The 16,823-nt window shown below is 35.1% G+C and overlaps 1 protein-coding gene and 1 non-coding gene across 2 annotated transcripts in view; both read right to left on the minus strand.

The window, feature by feature from the left end:
* Positions 1–16,823, minus strand: part of LOC123557078 (phosphatidylserine lipase ABHD16A-like) — a 42,551-nt gene that overhangs the window by 7,830 nt on the left and 17,898 nt on the right. The window contains exons 9-13 of the mRNA XM_053525505.1: positions 14,229–14,269; positions 13,168–13,269; positions 12,339–12,452; positions 10,982–11,146; positions 4,846–4,909 (exon numbers count right to left, since the gene is read on the minus strand). Of these exons, the coding sequence (XP_053381480.1) occupies positions 4,846–4,909; positions 10,982–11,146; positions 12,339–12,452; positions 13,168–13,269; positions 14,229–14,269 (486 nt within the window). The remainder of the gene's footprint in view (positions 1–4,845; positions 4,910–10,981; positions 11,147–12,338; positions 12,453–13,167; positions 13,270–14,228; positions 14,270–16,823) is intronic.
* On the minus strand, positions 968–1,072 carry LOC128549201 (U6 spliceosomal RNA). The gene has a single exon (XR_008367519.1). It is a non-coding gene; the product is annotated as a U6 spliceosomal RNA (small nuclear RNA).

Raw genomic sequence — 16,823 nt, forward strand, 5'->3', positions numbered from 1 at the left:
CTCGTGCACAAAATTCAGCAGTGTGGACTGAAATCTGACTGTCTCAATTGATCGTACACTAGTCAGATCAAGGTCAGACTGAAATCATGTTTCATCTGCACTCATTCAAAATATACATGTGTCCAAATTTGAATGCTGTAGTTATTGACAAGATTTTAAAAGCTTTTCCTATATATGTCTTTATGACCATGTGACCCCCAGGCGGGCCATATTTGAACCTAGGGATAATTTGAACAAACTTGGTAGAGAAACAGAGATGATGCTACATAACAAATATCAAGCCCTAGGCTTTGCGGTTTGGACAAGAAGATTTCAAAGTTTTTCCCTATAAGTCTATTAAACATATGACCCCCAGGCGGGCCATATTTGACCCAAGGGGGATAATTTGAACAATCTTAGTAGAAGACCACTAGATGATGTCACATGCAAAATATAAGCCCTAGGCCCTGTGGTTTTGGACAAGAGTTTTTCAAATTGTTTTCCCTATATAAGAAAATTAAACAATGTGACCCGGGCGTGACCAAATTTGACCCCAGGATATAATTTGAATCATCTTGGTAGAGGACCACTAGATGATGCTTCATACCAAATATCAAAGCCCTAGGCTCTGTGGTTTTGGACAAGAAGATTTTCAAAATTTTTCCCTATATAAATCTATGTAAAAGGTAAAAGGTAAAGGTCTTGTTTTATTATAGTGTCACCCCTATTGAAAGGGCCAGCCAATTTGGCTTATGAGACACCTTTATTGTGCGTACCAATTACCTCCCAACTCCTACCACTATGCCAGGCACCAGGCGGATAGAAGTCGGTAACCATTCATTTAACTAGCTCGCAGCTCACGAACCGGCCTTTTCGGAACGAGTCCCATGACAAACATCCCCCGGACGAACGCTCCCCATGGGGCTCGAACCTTCGACCTCCCGATCCCGAGGCGGACGCCTTAACCACTGGGCCACGGTGACCGGTAAAAAATATGGAATGCTTCACGAATTTGCGTGTCATCCTTGCGCAGGGGCCATGCTAATCTTCTCTGTATCATTCCAATTTTAGTATATGTACTGCCGAAGCAAATTATAAAAATAAACAAAGGGCCATAACTCACTCAAAAATTGTTGAACCAGTCTGATTTTCAGGGGGACACAACTAGGGTACCAATACATCATTCTGACAAAGTTTGGTCAAAATCCCCCTAGTAGTTTCTGAGGAGATGCGATAACGAGAAATTGTTAACGGACGGACGGACGGACTGACGGACGGAATGACGGACGGATGGACCACGGACGCAGAGTGATTTTAATAGCCCACCATCTGATGATGGTGGGCTAAAAATCAGATGAGCATCAGCACCCGCAAGGCGGTGCTCTTGTTTTTCTATTATCCCCAATGCCATATGGAAAAATATCTAATACTGGTGTGACTGGTATGTGTAAATGGTCTGTCTTCTGGTGAATACAAATACTGAATATAGGTTTGTCTGACTTTAAGCTTTAGCCTGCTAAATTTCTATAAAGGACTGGTCCATCATTCAATGGGCAGTACCATTTACCATTCGAATGGGTGTTTACTGAAAATTTACTGACTGAATAGCGAACAGTGTAGATCATGATCAGCCTGCACGAATGTGCAGGCTGATCTTGGTCTGCACTGGTGGCAAATGCAGAATCATTTGCCACCAGCATGCTAAATGTTATCAGATTTGTACTGAGAAATATGCACAACCAAATATGCAGCAGAAATACTGTGTCAGGCACGCAATATTATTCAACAAAAAAACAAGACTTAGTGTATAATCATTTCTCAATGTAAAACTTATCATTTTTTATTACATATATGCATCTACAATCACTATTATTACATGTATATAAATGCATTGATAAAATTTGTAAGTTAACATTAGTAACATTGAAAATATTATCAATGATGACCATTTTAAAGTGAAAAACTGATTACAGTTATGTCACAAATGAAATTGTCACACATCAGACACGAAATTTCAAATTTTGCCTGTCACAATGGATAAATATTGATGTCTCTCGTCTTACTGTAAATAAATGGAGACTGAAAATATATATGTGATAACCCTTTATATGCAGTCTTGAAAATTACTTGTCAACATTTTATTTAAAATGAATTATACCGGTAGATTAATTTTGTTAAAAAAAAAATTCCCTGTTCGATCTGACGAAATAGATCAAATCTCCCATTTTTATTTCATTTTCAAACATATACTAATTTTCAATTCATTAAATTTTAAAATGAGTACCCATGAAAGTTCATACTTTTAAGCTAATTTTTTTTCCTTTTTAAGGTTTTTCATTTAAGAAAATTATCGTGCATGAAGGAATTGTTTTTAGTTTTGTCATCACCAACACAAATTTTGTTCTGCTACAGCACAGAGGCTGGTGCAGCACGGAGGCTGGTGCCTATATAAAATGACAAACATTTTCTAAATTTTGACTTTGTGGTGAACAAACAATAGGATCTCTCATTCACTGTTATTAACTTAAAGTAACTAGTTTGCTGCTAAATTAAGTAAAGGAAAAATAACAATTGCTTCAAACACACCTCTCATAAATTTAGAGCATTGTTATTTGAAATTTGACCGTCCTTAATTCACCTCTCACAATTTGAAACCTTGTCAGTTCTCAATTCATCTGTAATAAATCAACCATTGTCATTTGAAATCAGATCATTCTCAATTTACCTCTCACAATTTGCAATTCTGTCTTTTCTCAATTCTCCTCTCATAAACTAAGACTGCTGTTATTTGAAATTTGTCCATTCTTTAAATTCATCTGTTACAAATTCAGACAGCTGTTGACTGAAATCTGACTGTTCTTACCAGTTATTCATCTGTTACAAATTCAGACAGTTGTTGACTGAAATCTGACTGTTCTCAATTCGTCTGTTACAAATTCAGACAGCTGTTGACTGAAATCTGACTGTTCTGAATTCGTCTGTTACAAATTTAGACAGCTGTTGACTGAAATCTGACTGTTCTTAATTCATCTGTTACAAATTCAGACAGTTGTTGACTGAAATCTGACTGTTCTCAATTCATCTGTTACAAATTCAGACAGTTGTTGACTGAAATCTGACTGTTCTTAATTCATCTGTTACAAATTCAGACAGTTGTTGACTGAAATCTGACTGTTCTTAATTCATCTGTTACAAATTCAGACAGTTGTTGACTGAAATTCCTATGTTTCAATTCATCTGTTACAAATTCGACAGTAGTTGACTGAAATCTGTCTGTTCTCAATTCATCTGTTACAAATTCAGACAGTAGTTGACTGAAATCTGTCTGTTCTTAATTCATCTGTTACAAATTCAGACAGTTGTTGACTGAAATCTGTCTGTTCTTAATTCATCTGTTACAAATTCAGACAGTTGTTGACTGAAATCTGACTGTTCTTAATTCATCTGTTACAAATTCAGACAGCTGTTGACTGAAATCTGACTGTTCTTAATTCATCTGTTACAAATTCAGACAGTTGTTGACTGAAATCTGACTGTTCTTAATTCATCTGTTACAAATTCAGACAGCTGTTGACTGAAATCTGTCTGTTCTTTATACATCTGTTACAAATTCAGGCAGTTGTTGACTAAAATATGTCCATTCGTAATTCATCTGTTACAAATTCAGACAGTTGTTGACTGGAATCTGACTGTTCTTAATTCATCTGTTACAAATTCAGACAGTTGTTGACTGAAATCTGTCTGTTCTTTATACATCTGTTACAAATTCAGGCAGTTGTTGACTAAAATAATATTATGTCCATTTTTAATTCATCTGTTACAAATTCAGACAGTAGTTGACTGAAATCTGTCTGTTCTTAATTCATCTGTTACAAATTCAGAGAGTTGTTGACTGAAATCTGTCTGTTCTTAATTCATCTGTTACAAATTCTGACAGTAGTTGACTGAAATCTGTCTGTTCTTAATTCATCTGTTACAAATTCAGACAGCTATTGACTGAAATCTGTCTGTTCTAAATTATACTCATGTTTTGTTCAAATGATGTTTATGTAAAAACTGACTGTTTTAACTTAATTCTAAACTCATTCAAAATCTTGTTGACAATCTATAGCTACTGCTAAATGAGCAATAATTAATGATCCAAACACACCTTAAATTATCAGATTTTATATATTGACGTCATGTTTTTGTTAACTGATAATTGCTCGTAGACTTACTTGCTAAATGAACAATAACCCAAACACACCTCCTTAATTTGTCAGTCTTTATATACTGACGTCATGTTTTTGTTAACCAAAAATCTCACATTCACCCTCTGAATCAAATGTAGTAAAAGGAATATGGCAAGACTAAAAGTAAGTTTTATACCTATGCATCAACTGTTAAAAAAAAAATCAAAATGAATGCTAAGCATATGCGTGGATTGGCATATCCAAACACTTTTGTCCAACAAAACCAATAAGTGCAAGGCCAATTGTAAACTCTTAAGATAGATTATTTACTGACATCCAAATGCAATTATATTATGCAAGTATATTTTGTCTGTCTCCAAGAAACTAAAAATGATTTTCATCCGAAAATACTTTGGAAAAAATGTTTCTTTGAGCTTTTAATGATGAAGTTATTGCAATTTAAGTTTATTTCTCAAATGATAAAGTTACTACAGTACAGAAATCAGACATTTTTGCATGTCTTCTTTTTTGTCTACTTTTGCAACCTTGGAAACAGATACTAGCTTTTGTTATAAATAGTCCTATATATTTTGCATGTTAACCATTAAAACACAAATATTCTACCTCTCTATTTCTAATTTTACATGAGCAAATTTTTAACCTCGTGAAAATATCTAAATATACAGTAACTTACTTGCAAATTCTGGCATTTTTGCTAGAGCTAATGGCATCATTTCATCAAAAGTTGCATCCAGTATCTACAACAGAACGACACTTTCAATGAAGCATTGATTTTCAAACAAAATTCACAAGCTGAAAGTGAAACTGAATAATATGATTAAACACCTATTTCTATACAATGACATATCCAATGGCGCTGTACATTTGATTTAACAAACCTTAAAAATATAATTGATGAAATGCGTTAAAACCAAGTGGGCGACAGGAAATGGAAAGTTGTAGAGGGAAACTAAGGGACAGCACGCAGGTTGCTGCCGATGCGGTGGCTGGTCTTTGGGCAATATTGAAAAACCAATTACTAACAACTAAAAAATTAAAAAATAATAAACAGTGCCATGCAGTCTCGTATCAAGAGATTTACTTTGGCATAATGCTAACAGCAGTTCATTCCACAGTTTTGGACCAACAGTACAGAAGCTTCATTTATTAAATGTTTTACACTTGAAACAACAAAACCACAATAAAGAGATGTGTGACTAAATTCATCTGTTTAAAGCAAAAAAAAAAACAAGAAAAAACCAAGAGCTGCCTGATGACAGAACACTCATCTTTTCTCAGGGCTTGACTCTGAATTACAGCTTTGCCAGTAAAAACTTAAAACTTTTGAAAAGTCAAGCTAAAAATGGAATGAGAAAAAAAGAATTTACATACTGTAAAATCATTTAATTTTGTGGGCATGAAATTTCGTGGTTTTGGTCATAACGGAAATTTCGTGGGGACATGAATTCGTGGATTTCAACTTTTGAACATAAAATGAATGGGAATTTTACTTGTTCGTTGTGATTAAATTTCGTGGATTGACTACCACGAAATCCACGAAAATTAGTCCCCCACGAATATTAATGATTTCACAGTATCAATCTTTATCACATATGCATTTAAATCTACAATGTGAGTAAAGTGCTACTGCTAACTGGCGAACAAGGTGAATAATTACCCTAAAGTTAGCAGGTTTTTAAATGATTATTCTGTCAATTGTTTGGACAAATATTATAAAAATTTAGTACAAAGAGAAGGATATATTTCATAAACTTATATAGAGTTATAGTTCCTGCTCTTCCTCCCATTGCTACCGATCTTTCAATATCCAACAGAGCTGTCTCCCTTTACAGCAAAGAGACCTCTGCCACTACAAACAATTTTAATGTTGATAAGTCTTATTTTTTCATCATTCGAGATCAGATTTTCATTACTGAATGTTTTTTAATGTATTTCAAATATTTAATCTAATGTGGGTGATAAAATGAATACACTAAGCTGAAATTAAAAAAATAATATAAATGTATGAATTTTGTTTTAACAGTCATTCTCTTTCTTGTCATATGATCTGGCGGTCAGTCTCTTGAAAAGAAAAAAATTCATCTACATTTTTCATTAATGCAACATGGGATTGACAATCTTACAAAAACACAATCCTTCACCTTTGCGGATCACGTTCTCATGTTAGCTAATAAATTTCTTTTGTAGTAATTTAGGTCACAGAACATACATTAAAAATATGATTGTATAAAATTTCGATCAAATCTCAGAATAAAAAAAAAACTTTCTTTGAATTTTTCCTTCAGTTCCTTAATATAAAACAAAAAAATTAAACACCTGCGTGATGATATGACACTTTTTCATAATTAAAGTTCTTGTTTTATTGCTTGAAAAATTAATGTAACTTTATCCTAGTAAAAAGAATCGCATAAACATGTTGTATCAAATCATTACTTTCATAAATGAAAAAGCCCATTTTTTTTTTTATGGAATAATATTAACTGAATATTGAACTACTTAGATTTTGTTAACACTAAAATATTAATTTCTGCTGAAAAAAAACAAGAGCTGTCTGATGACAGCGCGCTCGACTATTCGAAGAATTGATTGAAGAGTGGGGTCAAAATATTTCCACGGATATTCAGACTAAAGAAATAAATAGATTAGACAAACAATGTTCCTGTATTACTTTGATTTCGATAAGTCTTGCACTAAATGGCAATATATGAGGCAATTTCAAAGTCCAAAAATGGCCATAATTCAGCCAAAATAGATGACAGAGTTATTTCCTACAGATAGAGACTATTATACTAAAGAAGTGATAAAAGTTTCAAAGCCATAAGTCAAACACTTTACAAACAAGAGGACCATGATGGTCCTGAATCGCTCACCTATCCCCACATGACCCAGTGTTGAACTGAGTATGACGTCGTTATTCTATTATTGACAAAGTGACCTAGTTTTTCAGCACATGTACCTAGATATCATCAAGAAAAAAATTCTGACCAATTTCATGAGATCCATTGAAATATATGGCCTCTAGAGAGGTCACAAGGTTTTTCTATTATTTGACCTAATGACCTAGTTTTGAAGCACGTGACCACTTTTAAACTTGACTAGATATCATCAAGGTGAACATTCTCACAATTTTCATGAAGATCTCGTGAAAAATATGCCTCTAGAAAGGTCACAAGGTTTTTCTATTTCGACCTACTGACCTAGTTTTGACGCACATAACCCAGTTACGAACCTGACCTAGATATCATCAAGCTGAACAGTCTCACCAATTTTCATGAAGATCTCATGAAAATATGGCCTCTAGAGAGGTCCAAGGTTTTTCTATTTTTAGACCTACTGACCTAGTTTTTGACCCCACGTGACCCAGTTTCGAACCTGACCTAGATCTCATCAAGGTGAACCTTCTGACCAATTTTCATGAAGATCCCATGAAAATATGGCCTCTAGAGAGGTCAAAGGTTTTCTATTTTTAGATCTACTGACCTAGTTTTTAACCCCACGTGACCCAGTTTCAAACTTGATCTAGATATCATCAAGGTAAACATTCTGACCAATTTTCATGAAGATCCATTGAAAAAAATGGCCTCTAGAGAGGTCACAAGGTTTTTCTATTTTTAGACCTACTGACCTAGTTTTTGACCGCACATGACCCAGTTTCGAAACTTGACCTAATATCATCAAGGTGAACATTCTGACCAATTTTCATGAAGATCTCATGAGAAATATGGCCTCTAGAGAGGTCACAAGGTTTTTCTATTTTTAGACCTACTGACCTAGTTTTTGACCCCACATGACCCAGTATCGAACTTGACCTAGATATCATCAAGGTGAACATTCTGACCAATATTCATGAAGATCTCATGAAAAATATGGCCTCTAGAGAGGTCACAAGGTTTTTCTATTTTTAGATCTACTTACCTAGTTTTTACCCCCACGTGACCCAGTTTCGAACTTGACCTAGATATCATCAAGCTGAACATTCTGACCAATTTTCATGAAGATCCATTGAGAAATATGGCCTCTAGAGAGGTCACAAGGTTTTTCTATTTTTAGACCTAATGACCTAGTTTTTGACCCCACATGACCCAGTTTCGAACTTGACCTAGATATCATCAAGGTGAACATTCTGACCAATATTCATGAAGATCTCATGAAAAATATGGCCTCTAGAGAGGTCACAAGGTTTTTCTATTTTTAGACCTACTGACCTAGTTTTTGACCCACGTGACCCAGTTTCGAACTTGACCTAGATATCATCAAGGTGAACATTCTGACCAATTTTCATGAAGATCTTGTGAAATATATGGCCTCTAGAGAGGTCACAAGGTTTTTCTATTTTTAGACCTACTGACCTAGTTTTTGACGGCACGTGACCCAGTTTCGAACTTGACCTAGATATCATCAAGGTGAACATTCTGACCAATTTTCATAAAGATCCCATGAAAAATGTTTTTGTTTGTTTGTTTGTTTTGGGTTTAACGCCGTTTTTCAACAGTATTTCAGTCATGTAACGGCGGGCAGTTAACCTAACCAGTGTTCCTGGATTCTGTACCAGTACAAACCTGTTCTCCGCAAGTAACTGCCAACTTCCCCACATGAATCAGAGGTGGAGGACTTATGTTTACAGACACAATGTCGTTTATCAAATAGTCACGGAGAACATACGCCCCGCCCGAGGATCGAACTCGCGACCCCGAGATCCGTAGACCAACGCTCTTACCTATTGAGCTAAGCGGGCGGGCTCATGAAAAATGTGACCTCTAGAGTGGTCACAAGCAAAAGTTTACGGACACACGCATGCACGCACGGACGCACGACGGACGCCGCGCGATCACAAAAGCTCACCTTGTCACTTTGTGACAGGTGAGCTAAAAATATGAACTGGTACGAAAAACTTAACCAAGATTTCAAAGTCAAAAGGGGCCATAATTCAGCCAAAGTCCTTGATGGAGTTATGTACTCTTGCCTATAACTGGACATGGTGATGGTAAACAGGTGTTGAAAGTTTCAAAGATTTATCTGAAAAGACTTTGTCAAAATATGAACTGGTACGAAATATTAACCAAGATTTCTAAGTCAAAAGGGGCCATAATTCAGCCAAAATCCCTGATGGAGTTATGTACTCTTGCCTATAACTGGCCATGGTGATGGTAAACAAGTGTTGAAAGTTTCAAAGCTTTATCTTAAAAGACTTTGTCAAAATATGAACTGGTACGAAAAACTTAACCATGAATTCTAAGTCAAAAGGGGCCATAATTCAGCCAAAATCAATGATGGAGTTATGTGCTCTTGCCTATAACTGGCCATGATGATGGTAAACAAGTGTTGAAAGTTTCAAAGCTTTATCTTAAAAGACTTTGTCAAAATATGAACTGGTACGAAAAACTTAACCATGATTTCTAAGTCAAAAGGGGCCATAATTCAGCCAAAATCCCTGATGGAGTTATGTACTCTTGCCTATAACTGGCCATGATGATGGTAAACAAGTGTTGAAAGTTTCAAAGCTTTATCTTAAAAGACTTTGTCAAAATATGAACTGGTACGAAAAACTTAACCATGATTTCTAAGTCAAAAGGGGCCATAATTCAGCCAAAATCCTTGATGGAGTTATGTGCTCTTGCCTATAACTGGCCATGATGATGGTAAATAAGTGTTGAAAGTTTCAAAGCTTTATCTCAAAAGACTTTGTCAAAATGTGGACTGGTACGAAAAACTTAACCAAGGTGTGACGCCGACGCCGACGCCGTGGTGAGTAGGATAGCTCTACTTATTCTTCGAATAGTCGAGCTAAAAAACGTATCTTTTTTTCTAAATTTGTATAAAGTAATGTAGTCAGAATAAAATTTATTATTTAAGAAATATTATGATCTTAAATTTCATTTGGTTTCAACTTACTGAAATGAAGTTCTTTATAAAGTACATTTTTGTACCATTAATACCCATGCTTGATGCACCCTAATGTATAATGCATACCCTGAATTGTGCCTGCCAAAGGAATAACACAATCTGGCTGTTTAAAGCAGGTGGTTGCTTAACAAATGTTCAAATTAGAGCAAGCAAATTCAGTGCGTTTATATCCCCGGCTGAATAGGTTATTTTGTAAATGAGAGGGCTACATTTTGAAAGACATTTACTTTCAAGATATACACAAGTAATGTACAATAGGACTATACCATGGTTTGTTAGTTATGTGACTGATCTGAATACAGTGTGATTTAACTTTTAAATGACAAAAGTTGCATGGGCAAAACTGCCCTACAGTGATCTATATTTGTGTTAAATTTCATCAACATCCATCAATGGGTTATTTTTTTGGGAGAATTAATAAATTTTAACAACTAAAGGGCAATACTTCTGCAGTAACTGTTACTGAAGACATACGGATGAAAATGCACAGGCACCATCACCCTATAGTGATCTATATTTGTTTTAAATTTCATGACGATCTATCTATGGATTACTTTGTTGTGTGGGAATTTACCGATTGTATAACAATTAAAGGGCAATAACTCTGAAGTAACTGAAGTAATCCTCACGACCGTTGCCGGTGCACCACTATCTTACAGTGTTCTGCATTTGCGTAAAGTTTCATGAAAAGCCATCAATAGGTTACTTTGATACAGTCAAAAATCAGGACCTTTTTACCAAATTCGGAAGAAGTCTGCTTTTACTGAGTCAAGGAGAATAATACTAAATGTGATCAAAGGTCGAGTGTTAATTCCTGATCAGGAAAGTGGCTGTTACTGGTGGCGGCTATGTCAGGTTAAAAGGCATCTCTTAGAGAAAATTTCTTTAGTGTATCATGTACTTACAACAAATTTTACATCTGGATAATTCATAGCTGCCCATGTTGCAGTATAACCTCCTATCGACCATGCATATAGAATGATATTATCTGGGGTAAACCCAAGTTTATGTATAGAATACTGCATAACTGCGTCTATTGCACATTGTTCCTGTGATGGGAATGGTACACCCTGAAACATACGAATAATATACGTTCTATGTTAAAAGCTTTACTGTACTTCCAGTGTTTGTTCTTGGGACTCTTAAGTCTGAAAAAAGGAATCAAGACAGCTTGAAGAAAATGGTATTATTGTTATTTCATGCAAACCAAATCACGTTTTAAATTCCACAAACTTGCAGCCTTAGAAAAGTATCTGATTTTATAGTACGTATTAAGCAAAATAAGAAAAAAAAACAGTAACACTTTTCAAATTAAGATACAGATACTTTGAGAAAGCTAGTGCATTTGTAAAATCTCATTTGCTCACTCATTTGGTTGTGGATTCTTTCAAACACACAGAAAAACCTATAAACACTGTCTTTGTGATTTTTTATTGACTGAGTGTGTTAAAGACTTGTTAATAAATATTCCTGTTATGCAACAAGGATCAGTTAACCCTTGCCCTGTTAAATTTCTATAATGAACTTGTCCATCTTTCAATTTGGATTGTACCATAACTGTTGAAAGGGGTGCTTACCAAAAAGATACTGACTGGATAGCGAACAGTGCAGATCATGATCAGACTGCACAGATGTGCAGGCTGATCTTGATCTGCACAGGTTGCAAAGGCAGAATAAATTGTGTCCAGCATGGTAAGGGTTAACATAGTGTTTCTGGGTCCTACAACAGTACTGACATGTTCTGCGTAAGTAAATGACATCTTCTCATGTCTCAGAAATGTTGGGACAAATGACCCATGACCCCCTGTCTTCTGTGAAACCATCTTTGCAAACATGCCATGCCATGGATCAAACTTATGACCGATCAGTTCAAAGTCTTGTGGTCTAACCTCTGAGCAACCAAGGCAAACATATAATTTATTTATTTTTATTTTGTTGGGTTTAAAGTCGCACCAACACAATTATAGGTCATATGGCGACTTTCCAGCTTTAATGGTGGAAGAAGACCCCAGGTGCCCCTCCATGCATTATTTCATCAGAAGTGGGCACCTGAGTAGAACCACCGACCTTCTGTAAGCTAACTGGATGGCTTCCTCACATGAAGAATTCAACGCATCGGGTGAGGTTCAAATCCACATCGATGATAGGCAAATGATTTAAAGTGAACGACCTTAACCACTCGGCCACTGAGGCCCCCAAACTATATATTTATAAAGTCTCATTCCTAAATTCCTTTATTCTGAACAATGATGAACAACTTACAGAGCTTCCAGCAAATCCTGGATGATTCCAGCCTATCACAGAGTAGTCAAGGTCAAGTGGCGTTGCCATGGCACCTATCTCATAGAAACCTGCATTACCCTCACATGTCACAACCTGGTGAAAATAAGATTAATTACTTGTATATGATATTTTGTTCCACATCAAAGGATGACAGATATATAATTTTTTTAGTAAGAGATGACTTTCAGCTATCTTTTTTTCTATCTCACTGCTAAGTAAGAGCTTACAATAATACTTTTATAAATTTAATGGTTAAGTCTAAATGCATTTTGTTTGTTGAATCTATACAATACAGCTTATAAAATCCAATTTCCCATGAAATCTATTGTGTCAAGAAAGAGAATATTCCTGAAGTCACAACATTTTATGTTTGTTTATTACATCTCACCTCAAAACGAAATATGAACATATTACCAGACAATGCCCACTGAAAGCAGTTTATGGACCAGTCTATCATTTCTAAAGTTAACCAATTCAAAAACATGAAACATTAAAACCATTTAGACAATGGAATTGAATTTAAAAACAAGAGCACCACCTACAGGTGCCATTGCTTGTCTGCAAGTGCTGGACAATATGTAAGAAAAGAGTTACAGTTCTGATTTTCTAAGTACAAAAATGGCCATGATTCTTACAAAATGCAGGTAAGAATTATGGTTCTTTGTCTACTTACTTATCTAATGATGACAAACAAGTGTGCAAAGCTTCAAAGCTGTAGCTCTTAAAGTTATTTTAGAAAAGGTGGACTTAAACAAAAAGTTTAACCCTGCCGACGTCCATAGTCTGATTACATTATGTTGAAACTTACCAAAGTTTTTCCAAACCTGGAATTTGAGTTCCTTCTATCTACAAACATTGTGTCTATTTCATTGTTGTCCTCTGTTAAAAGTTTAGCTCTTTCTCCTTGTTTCTGTAATCAATCACAGATGGTAAACAAAAGTGGAAATGCAACAAGATTTGCCATTTTGTTTAAAATTTACACAGTACATTCATTTGTCACAATTCAGTTGTTCATAAATATCTACAAAGTTCCTTTAACTTTCAAATTTGCATGTAGTGCAGTAGCAATGAAAACATTTAATATCTTAATAATTATTAACATTTCCTGATTTATGTAAGAGAAAGTCCCCCCTCACATGGACATTCAAATCTATGTATTGTGAAATTATTTAATTTCGTGAGCACAAAATTTCGTGGTAAGGACCAAAAAAGGCTTAGCCTATTTTTTTTATATTAATTTGTGTTTTTTTACCTCTGAACATAAAATAAGTTAGAGCGTTTAAGTTTGTGACTTGACTCAAGCACCAATTCACAAAAACTATTCCCTCAAGAATATTTATGAACTCGCAGTATTTATTTTTTGTACACAAAAAAACCCACAAAAAATAATTCATTAACTGCATGTAAGTATTTTTCACAAACTCACCGCAATGTATAAATACTCAGTTGACTAACAGGCAAAATTGGCTTGTCAATTAACCAGTAAAGTAATGGCCTTACTGTAGACTGAACTATGAAGAAAGCCGCAAATTATGACCACAATTAGACAGAAAAAGCTGTAAACTTTATGATTTTGAGCAATGGAATAAAACCAAGTAGTTTGTCCATTTCGAGTAAAATTCAAAGGACTGATCAATAATTTTTCATAATTCTGTTTAATTGGAAATAATTTCACATGCCAATTAGTAATAAAGAGGGTCAATGATGGAAATCGAACAGCTATAAAACAATAGAATTTAGTTTATTTTTTAACACTGCTAGGACATCAGGCATTGTCAATAAAGAAACAGTCATTTGACAATCGCTATTCCTGACAGGATAATGCCCTGATAAATCAGTACATCACTAGTATGTACAAAATATTATTACCTCCTCCACAAGCTTAGCTCTTCCCTGACAGAGTGGCCCCTCTGAAAACAAAAACAAAAGCCAGTTGTTAGAATAAAGATTCTTGCTTCCCTTGAAAGGAAATAATACAGTTGTCTGTTCATGTGCCATGGATATTCCTGTACTTCCCTACCGAAAGACCTCATAAACTGTACACATAACGTCAGTAAATACCCAAATCTATTTGTCATCACAATCTATTTTATTTAATTGGAGATGATAAAAAAGGATACAAAAATGTTACAAAAATAATTATATGACTGTTATTCTGCATAACAAACTTGCTGCAAAATCATGTTGTTTTGGGTGGGATATGGACAAAATCCACCCCCTGCTCAATTTAACCAAGGCAGACAAAATCCCCCATTCATTTTTTTTCAATTATATAAAAAAATTCACTTCATTCCACTTAAAAAATTATTAAGTATTATCTCAAAAATAGTATTTTTTTAATTTTATAATCTTCATTCCATCTTTAGAGTTTTTATTCAACAAAATCAAAGTGGGAAATTTGTCTGCCTTGGAATAACTGAGCTGAGGTGGGTTTTTTTTTTTTTTTTTGAGGGGGGGGGGGGGGGGGGGGGGGGGGCGAGAGGGAGGGAGAGATGATTTTGTCTTACACTCCTTTCTAAGACTTTGTTACTGTATTGCACAGCAAAGTCATACAAGGTACTGAAGCTTGACAAGGTCTAAGGTTCAACAGCAATGAGGGCATTGAAATATGAAGTCAGTGATCTAGAATCAGTCATGTCGCATTCATACATGCACAAGGGTTACTGATCAGAATTGTAATGTCTCATAAAACTTTTGCCAATGCATGTAAGTGGGGGATGGTATGAGAAAATCAATTCCCTTTGACTGTTGAAGTAATTTTCTTGTTCATTATCAGTTCCATTCCCAGTCTTGACCAACATGATTATACCAAACCTCAACAGTACAAACTGCGAGCAAACATCTCCAAACCTATGTCATGTCTATACAATCCCAAACAGCAATTAACAAAACCTAGCCTACAGAGTACGAAAAAGTCAAAATCTTATGAAGATACAACTGGTCCACTCATTTAGCTAACAACAGTAGAAAAACAGCCTCTGGTCAGAATACAAATTCCTCCCCCTGGATAAAATCCACATGTTAGTTTATATGACTTAGCAGGACTATGATGAAATCTTCAGGCTTTTCATAATCTACTTCATAGAAATCTAGTACTGAGATGGTGTGATTGTGATCCCATTTTAAATTTGACCAAGGCAGGCAATATCCATCCATTTCCTTTCTTTCTGAAAAAATATCCTTTTTTTCCAATTCATTCAATTCCAAATGGATAAATATCGCCTTGTCATTATTCAATGTATGTTCATACATTTTGTAATTTTAAATTATTTTTTTTTCAAACGGTGAATTTATCCATCTTACTCAAACTGTTGAATACCATTTCTTCTTTAAGATGATTGACTTATGGCATGCATCAAAGGATATTCATTCTCGGCTTCTGACCCATGTCAGCGAAGTTGTCAGTTTCTTTAGATCAACAGGTTACATGAATGTAATACTGGCATGGAATACTGGCTAGGTTAACTATCACATGTATTTATCGAATCATCTGTTAAAGACGATTTTTCCAGGAAAAAAAACAACATAACGTTAGTCTATATTTATACAATATTTCATTGTTAGGTATGGTGGCAAAGTATGGTGAAAATCTGTCAAGTGGCTTCAGAAAAGCAAACAAACTGTGTGCAGTGATGCGGGACCATTTTGACAAAAATTCTCAATATAATTATGTCCTGATACAGATGGCACACTTCAGACCAAATTTGGTATAAATCCATCAAGCAACGCATAAGGCTTTGGTATTTAGCTCTAACATCCTCTCTATGAAGCCATTATTTTGAACAAAAATGAGACTGGTCAATGACAGGACGGATACTAACAAAAATTCTATCAGTTGTAAGTGTTAATTGTAGGGAGTATATTGATGAGAAATTAAGTCAACAACCACTCTCAACCAGAATTGTTAATTACAGGGAATAGTCATGTCACTCAGTGGAAAATATTAACACCAGCTATCAAACCTTGCGTAATGTAGGTGTTAATTTTAGGGAATATACCCATGTGAACACTTTCAAACCTTAGTAGATGTTAATTAAATCTTAATATGTGTTAATGCCAGTAGTAGGAGTACCACACAGTCAACAAGAAAATGTCAACACTACCAAACCTTAGTAAGTGTGCATTAATTTCACAAGAAACGCACTGGTCCAGTGGTAACTCTTGTCAAACTACGAAACACGGGGTTGTGAGTTAGAGCCCCATTTTCTCCACTAAAAATTTCTAACATTGAGGTAACAGTCCTGTGTATGGGTGCTTTATGCCTGGCATGCTAAAGAACAAGGGAAGCTTCTGGAATTGTAGCATCTTCTGTAACTTGCACCATCCTCCATCTAGACTAGCCACTAGATTGATAATAAATATATTTCTACATTTTTCCCCTTATTGTCGAATTCAATTCCATAGACTGAGACAAAAGCCAGTCTATTTTGGAGATTTTCACAAAGGAATGATGTTAAAATACAT

This window comes from Mercenaria mercenaria, chromosome 15 (genome assembly GCF_021730395.1).
Source record: "Mercenaria mercenaria strain notata chromosome 15, MADL_Memer_1, whole genome shotgun sequence".
NCBI lineage: Eukaryota > Metazoa > Mollusca > Bivalvia > Venerida > Veneridae > Mercenaria > Mercenaria mercenaria.